Source organism: Elaeis guineensis, chromosome 12 (assembly GCF_000442705.2).
Source record: "Elaeis guineensis isolate ETL-2024a chromosome 12, EG11, whole genome shotgun sequence".
NCBI lineage: Eukaryota > Viridiplantae > Streptophyta > Magnoliopsida > Arecales > Arecaceae > Elaeis > Elaeis guineensis.
In genome coordinates, this window is record NC_026004.2 from 22,445,639 (window position 1) to 22,465,716 (window position 20,078).

The 20,078-nt window shown below is 37.3% G+C and overlaps 1 protein-coding gene across 4 annotated transcripts in view; it reads right to left on the bottom strand.

The window, feature by feature from the left end:
- Nucleotides 1-3,179: 3,179 nt before the first annotated feature.
- LOC105054781 (SNARE-interacting protein KEULE) overlaps nt 3,180-20,078 on the bottom strand; it is a 71,344-nt gene continuing 54,445 nt past the window's right edge. For 2 of the 4 annotated variants that reach the window (XM_073247017.1, XM_073247018.1), the window contains 9 exons: nt 8,410-8,506; nt 8,086-8,211; nt 7,898-7,993; nt 6,622-6,741; nt 6,463-6,537; nt 4,531-4,727; nt 4,269-4,359; nt 4,096-4,185; nt 3,182-3,574 (listed from right to left, as the gene is read on the bottom strand). In XM_073247017.1, coding sequence (XP_073103118.1) covers nt 3,521-3,574; nt 4,096-4,185; nt 4,269-4,359; nt 4,531-4,727; nt 6,463-6,537; nt 6,622-6,741; nt 7,898-7,993; nt 8,086-8,211; nt 8,410-8,506 — 946 coding nt within the window. In that variant the 3' untranslated portion in view covers nt 3,182-3,520. Of the gene's footprint in view, nt 3,575-4,095; nt 4,186-4,268; nt 4,360-4,530; nt 4,728-6,462; nt 6,538-6,621; nt 6,742-7,897; nt 7,994-8,085; nt 8,212-8,409; nt 8,507-20,078 lie in introns of all 4 variants that reach the window. The other 2 variants (XM_010936372.4, XM_019853964.3) reach the window with 2 other exon arrangements.

Below are 20,078 nucleotides of genomic sequence, written 5' to 3' on the forward strand. Positions count from 1 at the left end.
GTCGCTTTTAGAGAAAGAGCTTCACTTTAGGATCAATGGCCGCTCTCCAAATCAATGCGACCTCAATCATTATGTCCATCACCGATCTGTACATCTCCGACAAGTCTCTCAAGAAAATTTTAGGGCAGCAGGATTGATCTCACACCCCCAAATTTTGATTATGATGAATTAGAATTGGAGTTATGAGGGTCTGATCAGCATCTTTATTAATTGGAACTTTAGCATCCATTCCAAGTTTCAAAATTTCTTTAATTTCTGGCTCTTAGCAGCTGTACACGCTAATTCTTCGGCACATACATGGTTATAAATAACTGTGTAGAACAATGTCCATGGAGAAAATAATTACGTGCAAGAACTACTGTTAAGCGTTTGTGGGATTAAAATTAAATGATAATAGAAAGGATTGGATGTTAAGTTCTCCTATTAATTATACATTATTGTACCAACGATCATTTGTGCAATAGCATTGTCCTTTGTTGAGGGATGATGACAAAGGAATCCAGAAAAGGACAATGAAATCTTTCTCCTTTTTTTTTTGTCCCCTGGAATTTCTGGACAATGAAATCTTTCTACTTTTTTTTTTTGTCCCCTGGAATATTCCATCTGTTCATAAACGACAATACGTTGAGATGACTCTTCTTTGAATGTGGGCTTATCAATGACCAATGACTATTGGGACTTCAAACTCTTAGTCATACGAGATTAGCTAAAGCAAATTAAATGCCTCTTCTTTTTTCAGTACGAAAACTAAATGGCTCTCCAATATTCAAATAAATAGCTAATTATCCTTTCCATAGAAATTTTTACATGCACATTCTAAATAAATCACTGCTCATTTAGGTTTGAATTAACTAATTTGTGTAGCAGGTGTCCTTTACTAATAGGGAATGCCTAACTTATAATACATTGCTTCTCCATTAAAAGAGAAAAATAAATATATTTCCCTGCTTTACAAAATACTCTCATCATCAACTGGCCCATAAATTCCATCTCCATGATTTAACTATCTAATATCCATTTAGATTTTTTTTTTTAGTTTTTATTTTGTTTTTGAGGTTAGGAGAGGCTATTTACCGCGCCCATGCTGGATCCCAAGCCGCTGAGTAGTGCTCATGGAACCAGAGTTTAGTGGAATCGAAGCAAAAGGCCGATACCTTTTGGAATCAAACCACCGCCTAGGCAAGGAACTATACCATCCAAACTAAGATTTGGTGGTTAAATCTCATTTATTTGTGAACTTGTGCAATCTTTCTTTGGTACTCTATCACGTTTTGATCTTTCAATTAGTTTGTTACATCTTTTTCTTCATGCCTGATCGGCTCCTTCCCATCAGTTCATCTAAGATCCCCATATATCTGTCTCCAAACACGTTACGTCTCCTTTTCTATCTCGCTTCATCGTTCCTAACAAAGACGAAGGCTAGATGAAGAGGATCAAGGTGACATCTCCATTCCGTACTACTTATTTAACATGAGAAAGATATTAGGGCACTTTTGCTCCGTGACCAGAATCGGAATGGATTGCAACGAAAATTGGAATGGCCATAGCCCTCGATATATTTGATTTGTAACTATAAGTGAAATCAGAATAAAATTTGAATCCTAGAGAGGAGCAAGGATTGGATTTATAGGACTAAAGTATTGACATTTTCCTTTGAAATTAGAATAAAAATGAAATTCCTCCCAATCATGGAAGTCACTTATTCTAAAATGTGCTCTCCCCAACCAAATATGCTCTCGAAGTTCTCAGCTAAGGAGTTTGAGAGGGCATGATCATGTGGGGAAGGGGGTGGGGATCTCCATAGGTTGACAAGGAGAAGGGAACCCCATCCAAGATAGATATTATAAAACTGTTTGGGAGAATTATGAAAGTCACTTGAGAGTTCTTTTGAAAGATCTTGGGTGGTCCATAGAAAAAGACCACAGGTTAAGAAGAAAGATCGTAAAAATTCAGATTTAAATGAACACTAGAAGCTAAAATTATGAACTATATACATAATAAATTGAAAACAGTGGTGAATTGTTCCCAATCCAAGGAAATAAGAATATTTACCTGGGACATTTCACATCCAGTCACCATCTACACCTGTTTAACCAACTTTTGTCTTCAATCAGCCATGCAGAATTTTTCATGTAAGAAGCTTAACTGCCAGCCAAACTGATCTTTTCTACAGACATTTCCATTTAGGATCCCTATTGTTGCACTGGTAATCATAGTGCATTGATAAGCTTAACTATTCCTCATCAAATTTGATTGGAAGTGCATGATAACTAAATATTTTTTTTTGCTTTTTTTTTTTAAATTAGGAAAAAGGGTTGAAGAAGCCCAAAGCTAGAGTATGTTCCAGGCTAGAGCTTTGAAAGTAGGCCTAAAGGTCAGCTGAGCTAATCTCAAGCTTGACTAATTTTAGTTAGAGGAATTTTTTGTGCATCGCGGACAATGCAGAACCGCACGCACCGTCTATGGTGATTGATTCACATGCGGGATTGAGATGCAACACGTAAAAGAATTTTTTTTTTTTCATCGACCCCACTGGGAACCAATCACTACGAGCAGTGCGCGCAGTTCTGCACCATCTGCGGTGCACAAAGAATTTCGCTTTTAGTTATATCTTGGATTGAGCCTGGCCTGAACCCAACCTCCCATCCGTTGAACAGGTTTTGATACAAATGATGTCGATGCCAACCAGGACCAAAAGCTAGAGCCAACTCGGATATGTATAGTGCATCAAGCATTACTCAAAACTGATAGCACCAGGATATCACATTGTACAGGTTAAGTCTGAAAACTTTCTTCCATCCCTTGGCCATAACTACAATTTTCTCCTACCACCGTCATGTCTAGACGAAAAGCCCTTGCTGCAGTCCATTCGAATGGAGGGCAAAGTCCTAACTCTAAAGGAAGAATCATACAGTTACCCAGACCAGTTGCCAGGCATTCCTCAATCTAGGCCAAGCTTCAAGGTACAGTTGTGCCCCATCCAATTCAACTTGATGAAAGTTGACAATTCATCCACATCATGGCAATTTTGGGTAGAGAGAGCACAATATTCACCAATTGCATCCACACTTATGAGAGCCTATAAAACATAAAAAGGGTTCTCAAACTTGGATGGCCTAATGCAAGAAAGGTGCAACCTCCAAAATATCCATAGGCAACATCTTCCCACAAATAAAAAGTGCTAGTCATGAGAAGCAACATATTTACAGAACTTTCATTTTCTTGCCACTTGTTTCTGGATCAATAGCCATTCATATTACATATGCTGTATATGATATATACAATTCAAAAAATGTAACCAAAGGCTGAATGTATTAAGTGGCGGATGATAGAAAAACTCTCTGCCAACAAGCTTTAATGCAAATTATGGCCATGATGTAGTTTGGCATAATTCATTAAACAAAAAATGATAAGAAATCAATATGAGAGAGTGTTCGAGATCATCATGACAGGACAACACCAACCTGTGCTGATAAACCATCAAATAATAAATCATATGCTGCAGTGTTGTGGTGCAGAGCTAAATACGAAGGTTATCCACCGAAAGTTCTTGAGCAGTCAGTAGCTTCAGTTTCTGCAGCGATGCATCCAATAGATGGAGATCATTAGGCATGCATCTTACTGTTGAGCTTAATTCTAGTTTGCATGTGCTGATATAGAAATGGTTTTTAACAAATAAGATGATCAAGTCTCCTCCATACGCAAAATTCACACATATTCACTTCTAACTGCAGAAAAACGTAACCTATAATTATTATAAGATAGCCTACGGTAATTGATTAGCAATACTAGGAGAAGACTAAGCCATATATTTGTTATCTTCGTCACAAGGTCAAGGAACATCTCAATAATACATGTACAGGGAGAGAGAAATCAAGACAAAATCTTTGTTATCACGATACGATGTGAGATATGATACTCTTGTTCTCTTGAATGGCAACTATGTATGAAAAAAACAAAAAAGAAATCAGGCATGTCATGGAGAAAACCCAGAAACAACATCAGAAGTGGGTCCCAGAAATTCAGTTGTCTGAAAACCTTATCATGCTCATCTGCTAAAAGTGAACTGTAGACACAAATGACTATTGGACTTACAGTAATGAACTGGGGGGGATCATCGAGACTAGAAGATCCAAGGATGACTTCCCTCTTCAGTTTTGACGTGAGCTTATGAACTGCCCGAAGCTGACAAGAACACAAAAAGAGATGGTATAGAGATGCAATTCAACAAAGAATGAGCATGTCTGTGGATTTCAGAACTTGTCTACCTCAGATCGAGTGGCTCCACCAATGATAAAAATAAATATACGCTGGCCCATCTTCTTGAAATCACTAGATGCATGCCTCAGTACGGAGTCACTGCAACAGTCCAATAATAAGTTAAATGAAGAAAGATTGCTCAAACACAAGCACAACAAAATACAATAACCAACAATATTTGGGACATTTTTAGCACGAAAATAAGTCTTCATTGTTCAACTGAAGGTGCAAATAATTCTGCAAAGAAGAACTGATATCTTCGCTCGTTACCTTGAATACCCATCATCAGAACTGCGAGGCCTAGCCCATGTGGCAGTCCGCCTGGATCTCACAGAGTTGGCAGGCTGGGATTGAGTTGTCCGGATCGACGCTGTCTGTGATGTTCCATGAACAGTAGGACTTGGGTCATTCATGCATGGATACTCATTCTGTGGTAATTCGCCTTTGCTAAGTTTTTCGATCAGCTCCTGAATGAAACAAGTTTCTGATTACATACCATATCATAGTAAAAGAAAATAGATGGTTATTAGAGCAGAAATGGTCTACTGAACAACTCACAGCAATTTGTTTCCCTTTCTCTCCTTTTATGATACAAATCATCTTGAAACGGTTTAACTCAAATATCTCAAACTCATGGCTTGAAGTTCGGGCAGGTGTCTAAAATTGAAACCTAAACATTTTGTTTAGCTATAATCAATCTGAAATTGGGGCAGACCACAGGTTTGATTGAAGCAGGCTTGTTGTGCAAAACTTGTTAATAACAAGGGTTTAAGTACTGATATGGAAACCATTTTGTCACCTAACCAGGTGCCACATTGTGCCATACCAAAATAAGTTATGCCTCTTGGCTCTGGCACCACAAAAATGAGGTGACATATAATATTCATATATGAGGGTACCTAGTGGCATATCAGAACTGATATCTTCTGAGGTATGGCTAGTGCAGAATGGTATGCACTCATATTTAAATCCATGATTTATAACATATATGGGTGATTTGTGATACACTTTTGACATTTCTTAATTTCTTCAAATTTCAGAAAGCATTTTCCAAGATTTTGAAAGTTTTTAATAAGATTTGGAATATTTGTCATATCAATTTCCAAATAAATTTTAAAGGTGTTATATAGATTTGACCATCATTGAACTTACAACGTATCATCTAAATCATCATGCACTAGGTTGTTATCAAACAGATACCTTTAACAAAACATGCATAAATGCATGTAGATATATGGAATCTGCTCCTGTTGGAAGGAAAGGGTATCTACTCCTCTTGACCCCAAAATCAACAATGGGACATCCAAATCAAAGATCTACACCTTTGATCATAATCTATACTATATATTTGAGTGATCTCTAGCCTATGCATCAGGTGGGTGCAAAAATGAATAGTAAACATGAAATGAGACCATCCTATGATCTAAGCTTTAAATCTGTTGATTTTCAATCTACACAGACTTTAACAAGTGCATTTCATGATTAATAAGATGGATTCTCAATTGCAATGCATTACCATGCATTTTAGTATATTGGCACAATAGGAATATCCACTTTTATATCCTCTTGATGCATATGTTAGAGACCAACAAAATACTTGATTTTCTTTGTTTCTAGATTTTTTAGTGGTATGGATCATGATCAATAGTGCAGATCTTTGACTTGGAAGCCCTTTAATTGATTTTGGATCGAGAAGAGTAAATGCCCTCTCCTCTCAGAAAGCTCATATATACATACATACGTACGTACATACGTACATACATACATCCATGCATGCATATACATATACTGATATACATATACATATACTGATATACTGATATACATATACATATACTGATATACTGATATACATACACATACACATACACATACACATATACATATACATATACATATATATATGTATGTATGTATATGTATATGTATGTATATATATATATATATATATATATATATATATATATATATGTATATGTATGTATATATATAGATATATATATGTATATGTATGTATGTGAACTTCATCGTCACATTAAAAAATGTGGACTTCATCATTACATTAAAAAAAATGATTGGATTGATATACTCAAGTTAGCCCCATATCATCTGGAAAGAACAGACAAATGATCACCATGTAGATTTTGAAAATTGATTTTTAGCTCAATAAAAATTGGCTATAAATTCTGCTCTGTGGTGTACCTCTATCATGGGGTAAAAGCGTGATAGGGCCCATGTTTCCTCCTGATCACGCTCTTTCCTAGCTGCATTATTTTTCTGATACACGAACACAGGCAGTTGCATGAAATCAGTTGCATAAAATTGTGGAAGCAAATCTTTGCCAAATTGGAAGAATTTTACCTTCTGCGTATCGAATTTCAAAGAGAATTTACTCCCTCCTGATGTCTTTTTGGTAGCTAATCCTCCTAGGTATCTCATGTTGTTTACAGCATTCATATCATCTGATGATAGTTTTGCCAGCTGAAAAATAAAACAAAGTTTTGCATTCATGCTTCACTATAACAAAAAGTTGCATATTAGAAAGAAAAGACAAAACATATTATCTGAAACAGAAAGTGATATATACAAAACATGGAAAGATAAGTCTACGCAGCCAAATCCTTTGAAAAAAAATCTAAGTTTCACAATCTTTTTAAACCAAAAGGTTGGGTGTAATGTCAAATAAATAAATGGACAAATAGAAAAAGGGAAGGGAAGCAAGCTCATTCTGGTCGGTAGAGAAAAAAGGAAGAAAATAGTGAAGGCAACTGGCAACTCCTCAGGTGAGATGCAACACTTATCCAAATTGGATTGTCCCAGAGCAAATAAACAGTCAGCAGTATCATGCAGCAAGTAGTCTACCAAGTATACATGCAAGAGAAATGATTTTGGGTTGAAGGACTGCATGCCTTGATTGGCTATCTATTTTTTCTCTTTTATCTATATGTTTATCTAATGTTTTTGAAGAATTAAAATTTTAATTTTGCAAATATTAGGCATAGGTACCAGCAAAACTACTCTAAACTAGCATGATTTGCTTAATATATGCTCAGATTTGTACTTTGCAATGCTTAAGTTCTATATAAATCCAATATTCAGAGAATATGATTAGATTGTTCTTGCTTCAAGAGTTACTTAGGGAAAAAAGACTATTTAGTTCAAACATAATATAAAGTTTGGTTTCTTAGTAATTTAAACTTTAGTCCAATTATATCATCTACACTATTTGACTTGCGTTCTCAGATATGGATATATATGATAAGCATGAATAGAATAATTAAATGTGTAACCTAACACATTTAATTTAGTATTAGTATAACAAGGTATATTAGTGGTTTTTGGTAAAATGTTTTAACCAAGATCTCAAATATTCCTTAGGTGAGACAATAAAGTACAAGTCACCACAATGGAACTCTTTCACCAAGGCAATGTAAAAGCAGAATACAAGATTAGATCTGCTGTAACTTTCAAGAACGAGACTAAGCTGCTTATAGCAGTTAAGGAATAGTACCACATCAGAAAGGTTAGAGACCTTAGCTAGTCTTATATACCCATAGGCCCATCTAAGTGCTTAAGCTTCTGGGTCAGATACTTTAAGAGTAGCTAAAAATAAACAGAAGTATAAAATCTCACCTACCTGCATTAACTTTACCCCTTTGTCACCCTCAAACTTCTCTGGAGAAACAGCTGCATAAATCATCAACAACCGTAATTTATTTTCGGGACTGACGTCCTACACAAGAAGGTGAAATACACATTAAACTACAGGGATGATACACCATTATTTGCAACCAAGTATTATCTCATCCTGAGCCTTCAGCTAACCTGCTTTGTCCTCAGAAAATTAATCACTTCTTTTGCTCCTGCATCTCCAAAGACAAGATCTTGCTCCAACTGCCCAATATCTCGAAGTGCTGTATCTCTAATCAGCTTATTTATTTTTCCTGCAATCTATAGGACTTTTGCTAATAAGAAAGAGCCAATTTTCCAAAATGTGCATTCTATCTCACTGTAGCATTCATCAAGTAACTTTCTTTAAAGCTACATAAATTATGTCAGGTCAGGCAAGTAATTTCTTTCTTTCTTCTTTTTCATGCAGATATTCCGAAGTAGACAGATACAAGGGAATTTAGTAAACGCAGAACTAACCTCTACATGGAGGGAAAGTTTCTCAATCTGGTCACTGTATTGTGGCAAAGCTTGAACCATTTTTTGCAGATCCCTGGTTGATATCTCGCTACCATCTCTATGTAACAAAAAAGGAAAGACTTGTAATAGAAAAAACTGAAATTAACAAAAGAGCATCTCAATGCACAAGGCTTCTAGCACTCAGGTTCTAAAGAGGGTCAGATGCACACAGCCTTACTCCCCATTTGCAGAGAGGCTGTTTAGGTGTTTTGGACCCGTGACACCCATGTCACAATGGAGCAACCCTACCATTGCTCCAAAGCCCGCCCTCAAAGGTTAAAAAAAATATTATTATTATGCTTCATGGTTCACCTGAAAATTTTGAGAGAAATTTTGAACTTTTTTGTATACACGATTGTATTACCAAGGAATGCAGAAGTCATTCAATATAGCAAAAATTATAAACCATAAACGGAAGCTCAACCTACAGAACTACAGCAGCAAGATTAAATTAAAATATTTTAAGTAAATTGAACTCAAAGAAATAACTAATAATGTCAATAAACTTCAAAAAGAAACTTGAGTTACTAGAATTTGTCCATAGTTTGTAATTATTTTTGAATTCTACTTGTTTGAAAATTTCCTAAGTAGCCAACTTTAAACTTGTTTCCATTGTATCGTCTAGATCTTTATCTATATTATCTACAAAGGGAACTCAATGGGGCAACCTTTGGTCATTCAATTAACTTTATCTCACTTATGATCATGTGTGAAAGGAAACCATACATTGTGTGAAGAGGAGGGGAGCGGCATGGGGGGAGCAAATGTAGCACGGAATATGGTACTGCCCCGAACTGAGGGCGGACTAGCATGGTTCCACCAATCGGTTCGGAAAATCCAGTGAGGGAGGTGGAGAGGGAAAAGGAGAGAGATGAAAAGAGAGAGAAATAGGGGAACCAATGTAGAGGGCTGAGAAGGGCTTCGAACCCTTTATCGCCTCTCTTGGCCTCTCCTTCCTCCCTCCCTCCCTCTCCTCTCCTTCCTCCCTCCCTCCTTCTCTCTCTCTCTCTTCCTCTCTCTTCTTCTCCCTCTCTCCCTAAGTCCTTTCCAGTGGTGATTACCGCACTGTGTTTCCACTCTTCCCATGGTGTGTCTTGTCCTATGGTGTGTTTCTGACCAACCCATTTCTAAGGTCAAATCCTCCTTTTCCGACCTTTATGACTTGGGTTCACTCTTTTTTTCTTCATCTTTCTCTTGTTGCTACGACTTCCCTTCCATCCAAACATCATGACTGGTGTGGATGGTTCCTCCATTGCCTCTCGGCCCAGTAGCATCTTTTCTTCTGCTGTCTCAAGTTCTCTGGTTGTCACCATCGACTGCTCGATTGGTGCTGCCAATTACATGTCATGGGCAGCTTCTGTTGAACTATGGTTCCAAGGGTAGGGATATGATGACCACCTGATCAAGATGGATGATGATATTCCTGCTACTGAGCACCCTAATTGGAAGAAAGTGGATACTTAGTTGTGTGCACTTCTGTGGTAGTCTATTGATCCCAAGGTTATCTCAATTTTTCGAACTTATCAGACCTGCACCAAAGTGTGGACCAAGGTCAAAAATCTTTATACTAATGACATTCAGCGCTTTATCCACATTGTGTCTGATATGGTTAGTCTCAAAATGCAAGATATGGACATATCCACCTATGTTGGCCAAATTGGGATTCTCAAGGAGGAGCATATGGCTCTCATGCTCGCTACTGCTACTGCTGGTACGCATGAGACCCAAATTGATAAGTTATTTTTGGTTTTGGCTCTTCTTGACCTTCTTTCTGAGCTTGAACCTGTCCGTGATCAGCTCCTTGCCAGTGCCACTATTCCAATCTTGGAGGATGCCTTTGCTTGTTTGCTCCGTGTTCAATCTTCTCCAACTATTTCTCCTCCTATGGTTGACTTTTTTATATTGGCCTCCCAATCTTCCAGCCACGGGGGTCGAGATGGTGGACGGGGTGGTGTCCGCACTAAAGGCAAGCATCCTCAGTGTACTTACTGTCACAAATTTGGCCACACTCAAGACCGTTGTTATGACCTCCACGGCCATCCCCACACTGCTAATGTTGCCCAGGCTACTACTGATCCACCTCCTGTCCCTACTTCCTTTGCCGGCTAGCCATCTTCCTCTATTACCTTGACTAGTGCAGATTATGAGAAATATCTTCAATATCAAGCTGCCACCCAATCCTCCACTGCTTCCGTTGTCCAGACTAGTCACTCTACGGCTTTTCTCACACAGTCTTCTTCTCTTGGCCTTTGGATTTTGGAGTCCAGGGCGACTGATCATATGTCCAGTATCCAATATTTTTTCTTTCATTTTGTTACTTCTCCTTCCCTTCCTAATGTCACTTAAGCTAATGGCTCTAAAACTGTTGCCAAAGGTATTGGCCAAGCCCAAGTCCTTCCCTCTCTCCCTTTGCATTCTGTCCTTTATGTTCCTGAATATCCTTTCAATCTTATTTTCATTAGCAAATTAATCCGGTCCTTAAGTTGTTCTATTACCTTTGTTGATAATACTATCATCTTACAGGACCAAGGTACGGGACGGATGATTGGTACAGGACATGAGTTGCACGGACTTTACCATCTCAATTCCCCTCCATCTCCATAAGCCTATCTCTTGATAGTTTCTCCTTCCATTATCCATAGTCGCCTTGGTCACCCCAATCTTTTGAAGCTTCAAAAGATGGTTCCTGATCTCTTTACTTTGTTGTCTTTAGAGTGTGAATCTTATCAGCTTGGCAAACAAATCCATGGTTCGTTTCCCAAGCACATCAATCATCAGGCTACATCTCCTTTTGAGTTAGTTCATACTAATGTTGGGGGTCTAAGTCGTGTTTATTGCACTTTAAGTTTTCAGTACTTTGTTGCCTTCATTGATGACTATTCTAGATGCACTTGGTTATTTATGATGAAAACTCGTTTTGAGTTATTTTCTCATTTTCAATCCTTTTATGCCGAAATTAAAAATCAATTTAAAATTTTTATTCGCATTTTGCGTAATGACAATGCCTGCGAATATTTTTCTGCTCCCTTCTCTAGTTTTATGTCTCAATAAGAAATTATTCATCAATCATCGTATCCACATACACTTCAACAAAATGGGGTAGCTGAGCATAAAAACCGACATCTCATTGAAACTGCCCGGACTTTGCTTCTTCATCAGAATGTTCCACATCATTTTTGGGCAGATGCTGTTCTCACTGTATATTACCTCATTAATCGCATGCCTTCTTCTGTCTTGCAGCATCAAGTTCCTTATCAACTTCTCTTCCCAAATCAATCTTTTTATCTTCTTCCTCCCCATATTTTTGGTTCTACTTGTTTGGTTCATAATCTAACTCCTGGATAGGATAAGCTCTCCGTCAAGTCTCTTAAATGCATCTTTTTCGGGTATTCTCATCTCCAAGGGGGTATCGCTGCTATTTCCCAGACACCCATCGTTACTTCACCTCTATCGATGTTACCTTTTTGAAGGAACTCCATATTTTCCTTCTTCTACGGCTCAGACCACTCAAGTGTCTGAAGTTCTTCCTCTTCCCTATCTTGCTCCTTCGGATTTGGTCTCTCTTAAATCCCTTTATGTCTACTGGCGACATCCCCCGACACCTTCTACTAATGTTCCTGCCGACTCATCCCCTGCCCCATTGTCTCCACCTGCCACGGACCCGCCTCCTACTAGTCCTCTGATTTTTTTGAGAAAAGGTACTCGCTCTACTCGCAATCTCCATCTCATTTATAATTTTCTAAGATATCATCGTTTTTTAGCACCATACTTTGCTTTCATTACTTTTTTATCATCTGTCTCCATTCCTAAGACTGTCTATGAGGCTCTTAATCATCCCGAGTGGCGACAAACGATGGTTGATGAGATGGAAGCTTTGCATTCGACTGGCACATGTGATCTTGTCTCTTTACCTCCTGGTAAAACTGTTGTTGGTTGCCACTGGGTGTTTACCATCAAAGTTGATCCTGATGGCTAGGTTAATCATCTTAAGACACGCTTGGTTGTAAAGGGGTATACCCAGATATATGGCTGCCATGCATCATCAGACCTTGCATCAATTAGATATCAAAAATGTCTTCCTTCATGGCAACCTTGATGAAGAGGTTTATATGGAGCAATAGCCAGGTTTTGTTGCTCAGGGGGAGTCAGAACTGGTATGCAAACTACGTCGATCCCTTTACGGCTTGAAGCAATCCCCTCGTGCTTGGTTTGGGAGATTTAGCACTATTATTCAATAGTTTGGTATTATCCGCAATGAAGCAGATCACTCGGTCTTCTATCGCCATACTTCCTCGACCCGTAGCATTTATCTGGTTGTTTATGTTGATGACATAGTAATCATAGGCGATGACCATGATGGAATTCAACAGTTGAAGCAACATCTCTCACACTATTTTCAGACAAAAGATTTGGGTAAACTCAAATACTTTCTTGGTATTGAGGTAGCTCAATCTAACACTAGTATTGCCATCTCACAGAGAAAGTATGCGTTGGATATACTAGAGGAGACTGGCATGCTCAATTGCAAACCCATTGGTACTCCTATGGATCCAAATGTTAAACTTCTACCAGGACAAATGGAGACTAGCAAATCCAGGAAGATACTAGAGACTCATTGGGAAGTTGAATTACTTGACAATTACTAGACCAGATATTTTCTTTGTTGTGTGTGGTCAGTCAGTTCCTACAGTCTCCATATGACAGTCATTGGGATACTATAATTCGCATCCTTAAATACATTAAAGGAGCACCAGACCAGGGATTATTATATGAAGATAAAGGACACACTTAGGTAGTTGGATACATTGATGCCGACTGGGCAGGGTCTCCTTTTGATAGACGTTCTACTTCAGGATATTGCATTTTCATTGGTGGCAACTTGATATCATGAAAGAGCAAGAAACAAGATGTTGTTGTCAGGTCCAATGTAGAAGCAGAATATAGAGCTATGGCACTAGCAACATGTGAGCTTATATGGATGAAGCAATTACTTCAAAAATTAAGATTTGGATTAGTGAAATAGATGAGGCCGGTCTGTGACAATCAAGCTGCTCTACACATTACTTCGAATCTGATTTTTCATGAAAGGACTAAACACATAGAAGTGGATTGTCATTTTATCCGAGAGAATTTTATTAGGATGTATATCCACTACTTTTGTCAACTCCAATGATCAACTAGCAGCTATATTTACTAAGTCTCTTAAAGATCCTCAGATTAGCTATATTTGTAACAAGCTTGGTGCACATAATTTGTATGCTCCAGCTTATGGGGGAGTGTTAAATTAGATAGCATATTATGCTAACATATATTATACTATATTATGTTAACATATATATCATTGTGTATATTCCTTGTATAATCCTGTTTAGAAAATATATCAATTAAGAGATCAATAGATTCATTATACCTAGACAGTTCATTGTATCTAGACTCCTATTATATGGTTCATTGTATCTAGACCCTGTTATACGGTTCATTGTATATAGACATTTATTGCTCTATATATAGAGCCTCTTGTAACATGAAATATAATACAATCATTTTTCTCGGCCTTGACCTATCTCTCCTTTAGTGTTTCTAACAAGGGTTCTCTCTCCTAGATCCTATCTTCTACAGAGTGGTAGTTGTCAAGATATTTAATTATTTAAAATTAAATTAGATGAAAATTAGAAGTCAAAACCATCCACACTTTTCTTATGTGCATCATACAAGTTCAATTTTGATCAAAGTCATCTATACGTCTTTCACATGTAATGCATGTTACAAGATCTAGTTGGAGATAAATGTAAAAAAGAAAGACAAGAAAATTGGATTCAAGATTCTATTGGATTAACTACATCGATTTAGACAATTGGTACAAAGATCAAATACACAGCATATATTATAAGAAAAATTAGTATGAATGCTGATGATATTTTAAAAATAGTAGAAATGATTGGTATGTATTCAACTATGCATTCAAGAAATCAAAATATCCAGTATCAACTTATATATATATTTAGTTGAAACAAGGCAATTTAAGTCAGAAACATGCCCATCAAGGCTACTAATTCCTATAAGCAAATTAGGCACCCACATATGCAAAATTAAATATTGTATACGAGTTAGTTGTCAAGATGACTGGTGGCCCCTAGGCTGAAAGGAGCTCTTGTCAAGAATAACTGATGGTCCCTAGGCTGATGGGACTTCCAAATGTCTAAGTGGCACCTAGGTGCATAGGTGGACTACCTGGCAATTCAAGTAGTCATTCTATTTTTACTTAAGCAAATCTATGCATGCATGTGTAATGACATTGGAAGGAAACTAAAGCATTCAGAGAAGCATATTTCAATAATAAAATGAAGAGAAAAACTGTATAGAATGGTAATAAAATAATATACATTTGGGGATTAAAATTGAAAGGTCCTTAAATACATGGTTGTGAAAAGTATAATATTTTCAACCTATCATGCATGATTGGCTAAAACTTAAAAGTCTAAAGAAGGACTTGTTCATTACGATCGACAAAAAGAGAACCGCAAATTATGCTTCATAGTTTATAGTAATATAGTTATATAACTCAAATATTGTAAAGGATATTGGTAGAGATGAATAGTATGCATGCCTCCTAGTCTAAAATAGAGAAGAATAGTCATAATTTTGGAGAAGAAGAGTTAAAGAAAAGGGTGGAAGGAGTGGGGAGAGGGGGATCAGGCAAGGAAAACATAAAGAGAAATCCATGAATGAAAAGTGGATGAATTATAAGAATAGAACAAGTGAGAATAGGGAAAAAAAGAGTGGAGTAAACATGAGAAAGAATGAGAGATGAAAAAATTGAAAGAAAAAAAAGAAAATGAAGAAAGAAAGCCAGCATCGGTTTGTGCCGGTCCATAACAGTGCATACTGGTAGTAGCATATATTAGAATCCCTAAAATCTCTCAACTTACTTACCCAGAATAGTGCGAATTCGGGTTTGATCTATTTGTTAACTGGTTGTTATTTTGTTTTCTTATTTGTTGGGATTTGATCCTTTAAATATGGTCATCCCTTATTCTTTGGGATTGAGATTTGATCCTTTAAATATGGTCATCCCTTATTCTTTGGGATTTGATCTTTTAAATATGGTCATCCCCTATGTATTTATACAGCTATTATACCACTATAAATGATAAGAAAATATAATTATCTTTTACCTTATGGTATTAGAGCAAGGTTCCTTGGATACCTTCTAATTTTTTTTAAGGCCTTCATTGCCTTCGATCCTATTTCTCTCCAGCCTTTATTCCCATTACTGGCTATCGCTTGTCCCATTCTCCTCTGTCACTAAACCATGTCAAAAGCCACTACTCCAACCTCTGAAACTACAGTCACTAATTCTACTGGACCGATTTTCGGCAATCCCACTACTCCAAGTGGGGAATTCTAAAGCATGACCCTCCTACCGGCTAGATCGAACAAACTACCTCCAGTGGCCATAGATCGTCAAGATATCTCAAGGAGCATGGCAAAATTCATCACTTGACTGAAACAGGACCAAGTTCTATGATCCCAAGTTTCCAGCATAAGACAAGGACTTTAAGATTATGTCATGGCTTTGAAAATCCATGCAACCGGATATCAGCAAGAATCTGATGTTTTTGCCTATTGCTTGAGATATTTGGGACACTATTCACCAAAAATACTCCAAAATGCAAGATGCTACTGTTATCTATGAAATCAAGACCAAAATCTTGACAACCAAGCAAGATAATCTCCTTGTTATAGAATATTACAATCTCATAAATGGATTTTGGCTTGAGTTGGATCACTACCAAGATATAAAGATCCGCTGTAGTGAAGATGCTAAGACCCTTGTCCATTTGGTGGAAAGGGATCGTATTTTTCAATTTCTTGCAAAACTGAACGTGGAATTTGATCCACTTCGTATACAAATTTTTGAGAAGGATCGGTTGCCTCCATTGTATACAAATTTTTTGGAAGGATCGGTTGCCTCCATTGAATGAAATTTTCTCCCTTATTCATGCTGAAGAAAGTCAACAGTCTATTATGTCAGAAACTTAGTCCACCGAAAGTTCAATAATGATCTCTATAAGGACTCTGGAGTCTGGATGGAGGAGGCAAGCTGACTTCTCTTGGCCAAGGCCGCGATAACAAGTCAAATGATAGCTCCTCTCCAAACAATCCATTCGAGACAATCTTTGGTGTATCTATTGTAAAAAGCCATGCCACACGAAGGAGAATTGCTTTAAACTTCATGGCAAAGCCCAAGTTCTTAGTTGCAATGACAGATTTAAGGGTCAATAAAGGGGATAAGCCAATTTCATAAATAAGGAGGGACCTCCACCGGATAAACTAGCCTTGAAAAAAGAAGAAAGTCGAGATTTCAACAAAGATGAGATTGAAAAATTGTGAGGTTTACTTAACTCCCTCTCTAATTCCTCTAGCTCATGTTCATTGGCTCAATTTGGTAAGTGTCTTATTTCTGAAATTTTTAATGCCAACTCTGTGAACAATTTCGGCTCCTGGGTCATTGATTCAAAGCCACTGACCGTATGACCAATATTCCCATCAGATTTGATACCTATAAGCCAAGGCCAGGCAATAAGACAATTATTGTTGCTGATGGCACTCCAATAACTATTGTAAGACAGGGAACCATCAAATTAACATCTTCTCTTTTCCTACAAAATGTCATCCATGTTCTCAAGCTGTCCACCAATCTCATTTATATTCATTAGCTTACAAAAGACTTAAATTGCCAAGTGATATTCTTTCCTACTCATTGCGTGTTTCAGAAACAGGGTTCGGAGAAGATGATTGGATTTGCTAAGAAAAGAAATGGCCTCTATCTTCTTGAAGGTGTGAGTGGTTCTATGGATGAAGGGGCTTGGTTGACTCTCATGCTCCTCTAAAAATTTCCTCTCTAACCCTTCCACCTTATGCAATAAATTTGAAATTTGGCTTCATCACCTTCGTCTTGGACATCCACCATTTCAATTACTAAAGATAATGTTTCTTTTACTCTTTAAAATGTTCCTATTGATAGTTTTCATTGTGATACTTGTGCAATTGCAAAACATCATCATGTGTCATTTCCTTTGAGTAATACAAAGTCATTCCATCCTTTTTTTTGATACATACTGATGTTTGGGGACCATCTAAAATCCCTAATATCATTGGTGCTAAGTGGTTTGTTTCATTTATTGATGATTGCACGAAAATAACTTGGTTGTTCCTTATGAAAGAGAAGTCTAAAGTTAGCTGCATCTTTCCTATTTTCTACAAAATGATAAAGACACAATTTGGGGTTCCCATTAAAAGGGTTTGATCGAATAATTCTAGGGACTATTTCAACCTAACTCTATCCACCTTCTTGCAAAATGAAGGCATTATCCATGAGGCTTCTTGTGTTGACACATCCCAACAAAATGGAGTGGCTGAACAAAAAAATAGGCACTTACTTGATGTCACTCGAGCCCTCTTATTTCAATCCAATGCTCCTAAAAAATTTTGGAGGGAGGCTATTCTAACAGCAGCCTATTTAATAAATCGAGTGCTTTCACGACTTCTTGATTGCAAGAGTCCTATATAGCTCCTATCCGACTTCTACCCAGATTTTCATTATTTAAACACTCTACCACTTAGAGTGTTCGGTTGTATGTCTTTTATCCATATTCACCAACAACATAGGAGTAAGCTTGATCCTAAAGCTCTCAAATGCATGTTTATTGGCTACTCAAACACACAAAAAGGGTACAAATGTTATCTACCCTCTATCCAAAAAGTTTTTTTTTCCATAGATGTCTCCTTTCAAGAAAATGAATCATTTTTCTAACCTTCTCATTCCTATCGTCAAGGGGAGAAGACTAATGCAGATATAGAATGGGGTACCCCTTTTGATAATTTAGTACCTCTTATCTCTTCTTCTTCCGTGCCTTCACTGGCCTCTCCCCCCTTGCAGGTCTCTTCCTCTCCTCCTCTGTCAGTACCTCCATTGGAATTACAAGAAAAACAACAGCAGCAGTCAAGCTCCAAATCACCATGAAACCACTAACATACTCGAGAAGGAAGAAGTTCAATCCAGAACTGAGACAAATTCATGAATCTAAGCCAGATGCAGATAATAAAATTCCTCTTCTCCTACTACTATTGAGTCTGATCCTATAGAGCCTACACCCCAAGATTTGGACTTACCAATAGCCTTGAGAAAAGAAAACAAAAATTGCACCCATCACCCAATTTTACAAATTATTTTCTTCCATAGATTATCCCCACATCACAAAAGTTTTCTCACCATTATAAACTCAATTGACATTCCCAAAATCATGCAAGAGGCATTAAAAAAGAAGAATTGGGTACAAGCCATGAAAGAGGAAATGAATGCACTAGAGAGGAGTAAGACTTGAAAGATTGTCACTCTCCCTAAAGAAAAACAACTGGTGGGATGTAAATGGGTTCATACATTGAAATGTAAGGCTGATGGATCTCTTGAGAGATACAAGATGAGATTAGTTACGAAAAGATATACTCAACTTATGGAGTGGACTATCAAGAAATTTTTGCACTTGTAGCGAAGATGAATACTGTGCGAATTTATTATCTATTGCTGCTATGTTTGATTGGTGTTTACAGTAGTTTGATGTCAAGAATACATTCCTACATGGAGACTTAGAGGAGGTCTTCGTGAAACCTCCATCCGGATTTGATGGGAGTTTTGGGGCCAATAAGGTATGTCATTTAAAAAAGACACTTTATGGCTTGAAACAATCACCCAGGGCATGGTTTAGGAGATTTACAAAGGCCATGTTAAGAATGGGATATAAACAGAGTCAAAGGGATCATACATTGTTTATCAAACATTCAATTAAAGGTGAACTCATTACTCTATTGGTCTATGTAGATGATATCATTGTGATAGAAAATGATGAAGCTGGAAAGGAGTCTCTCAGAAAACACCTAGCTCGAGAATTTGAAATCAAGGAACTAGAAAAACTCAAGTACTTTTTAGGCATTGAAGTAGCATACTCAAAAAGGGGCATTTTCATCTCTCAAAGAAAATATATGCTAGATCTACTCAAAGAGACGGAGAATCTCGACAGCAAAGCATTAAGCACACCTATTGATCCAAACCACAAAATTGGAAGGACAGAAGAAGACAATGAAGTGGACAAAGGAAGATACCAAAGACTTGTTAGAAGATTGATCTATCTTTCTCACACACGGCTAGATATTGCATACTCAGTAAGCGTGGTAAGTCAATTCATGTATAATCCAAAGAAGAAACATTTGCAAGCAGTTCGTAGAATCCTCTATTACCTCAAAGCAACACCAGGAAAGAGAATTTTATTTTAAAAGGAAAAAGCATTGACTCTAGAAGCCTACACAAATGTAGATTATGCAGGATCCTAAACTGATAGGAGATCAACATCTAGCTATTACATCTTTCTTGGAGAAAATTTGGTTACATGGAGAAGCAAAAAACAGAATGTGGTTGCGATATCCAGTGCTGAAGCTGAATTTAGATCTATGGCTCATAGAGTGTGTGAATTTTTGTGGCTAAAAATAATTCTGGATGATCTCAGAATTAAGAGAGGAGGAACTATGAAGTTGTATTGTGACAACAAGTTTGCTATGAATATTGCATATAA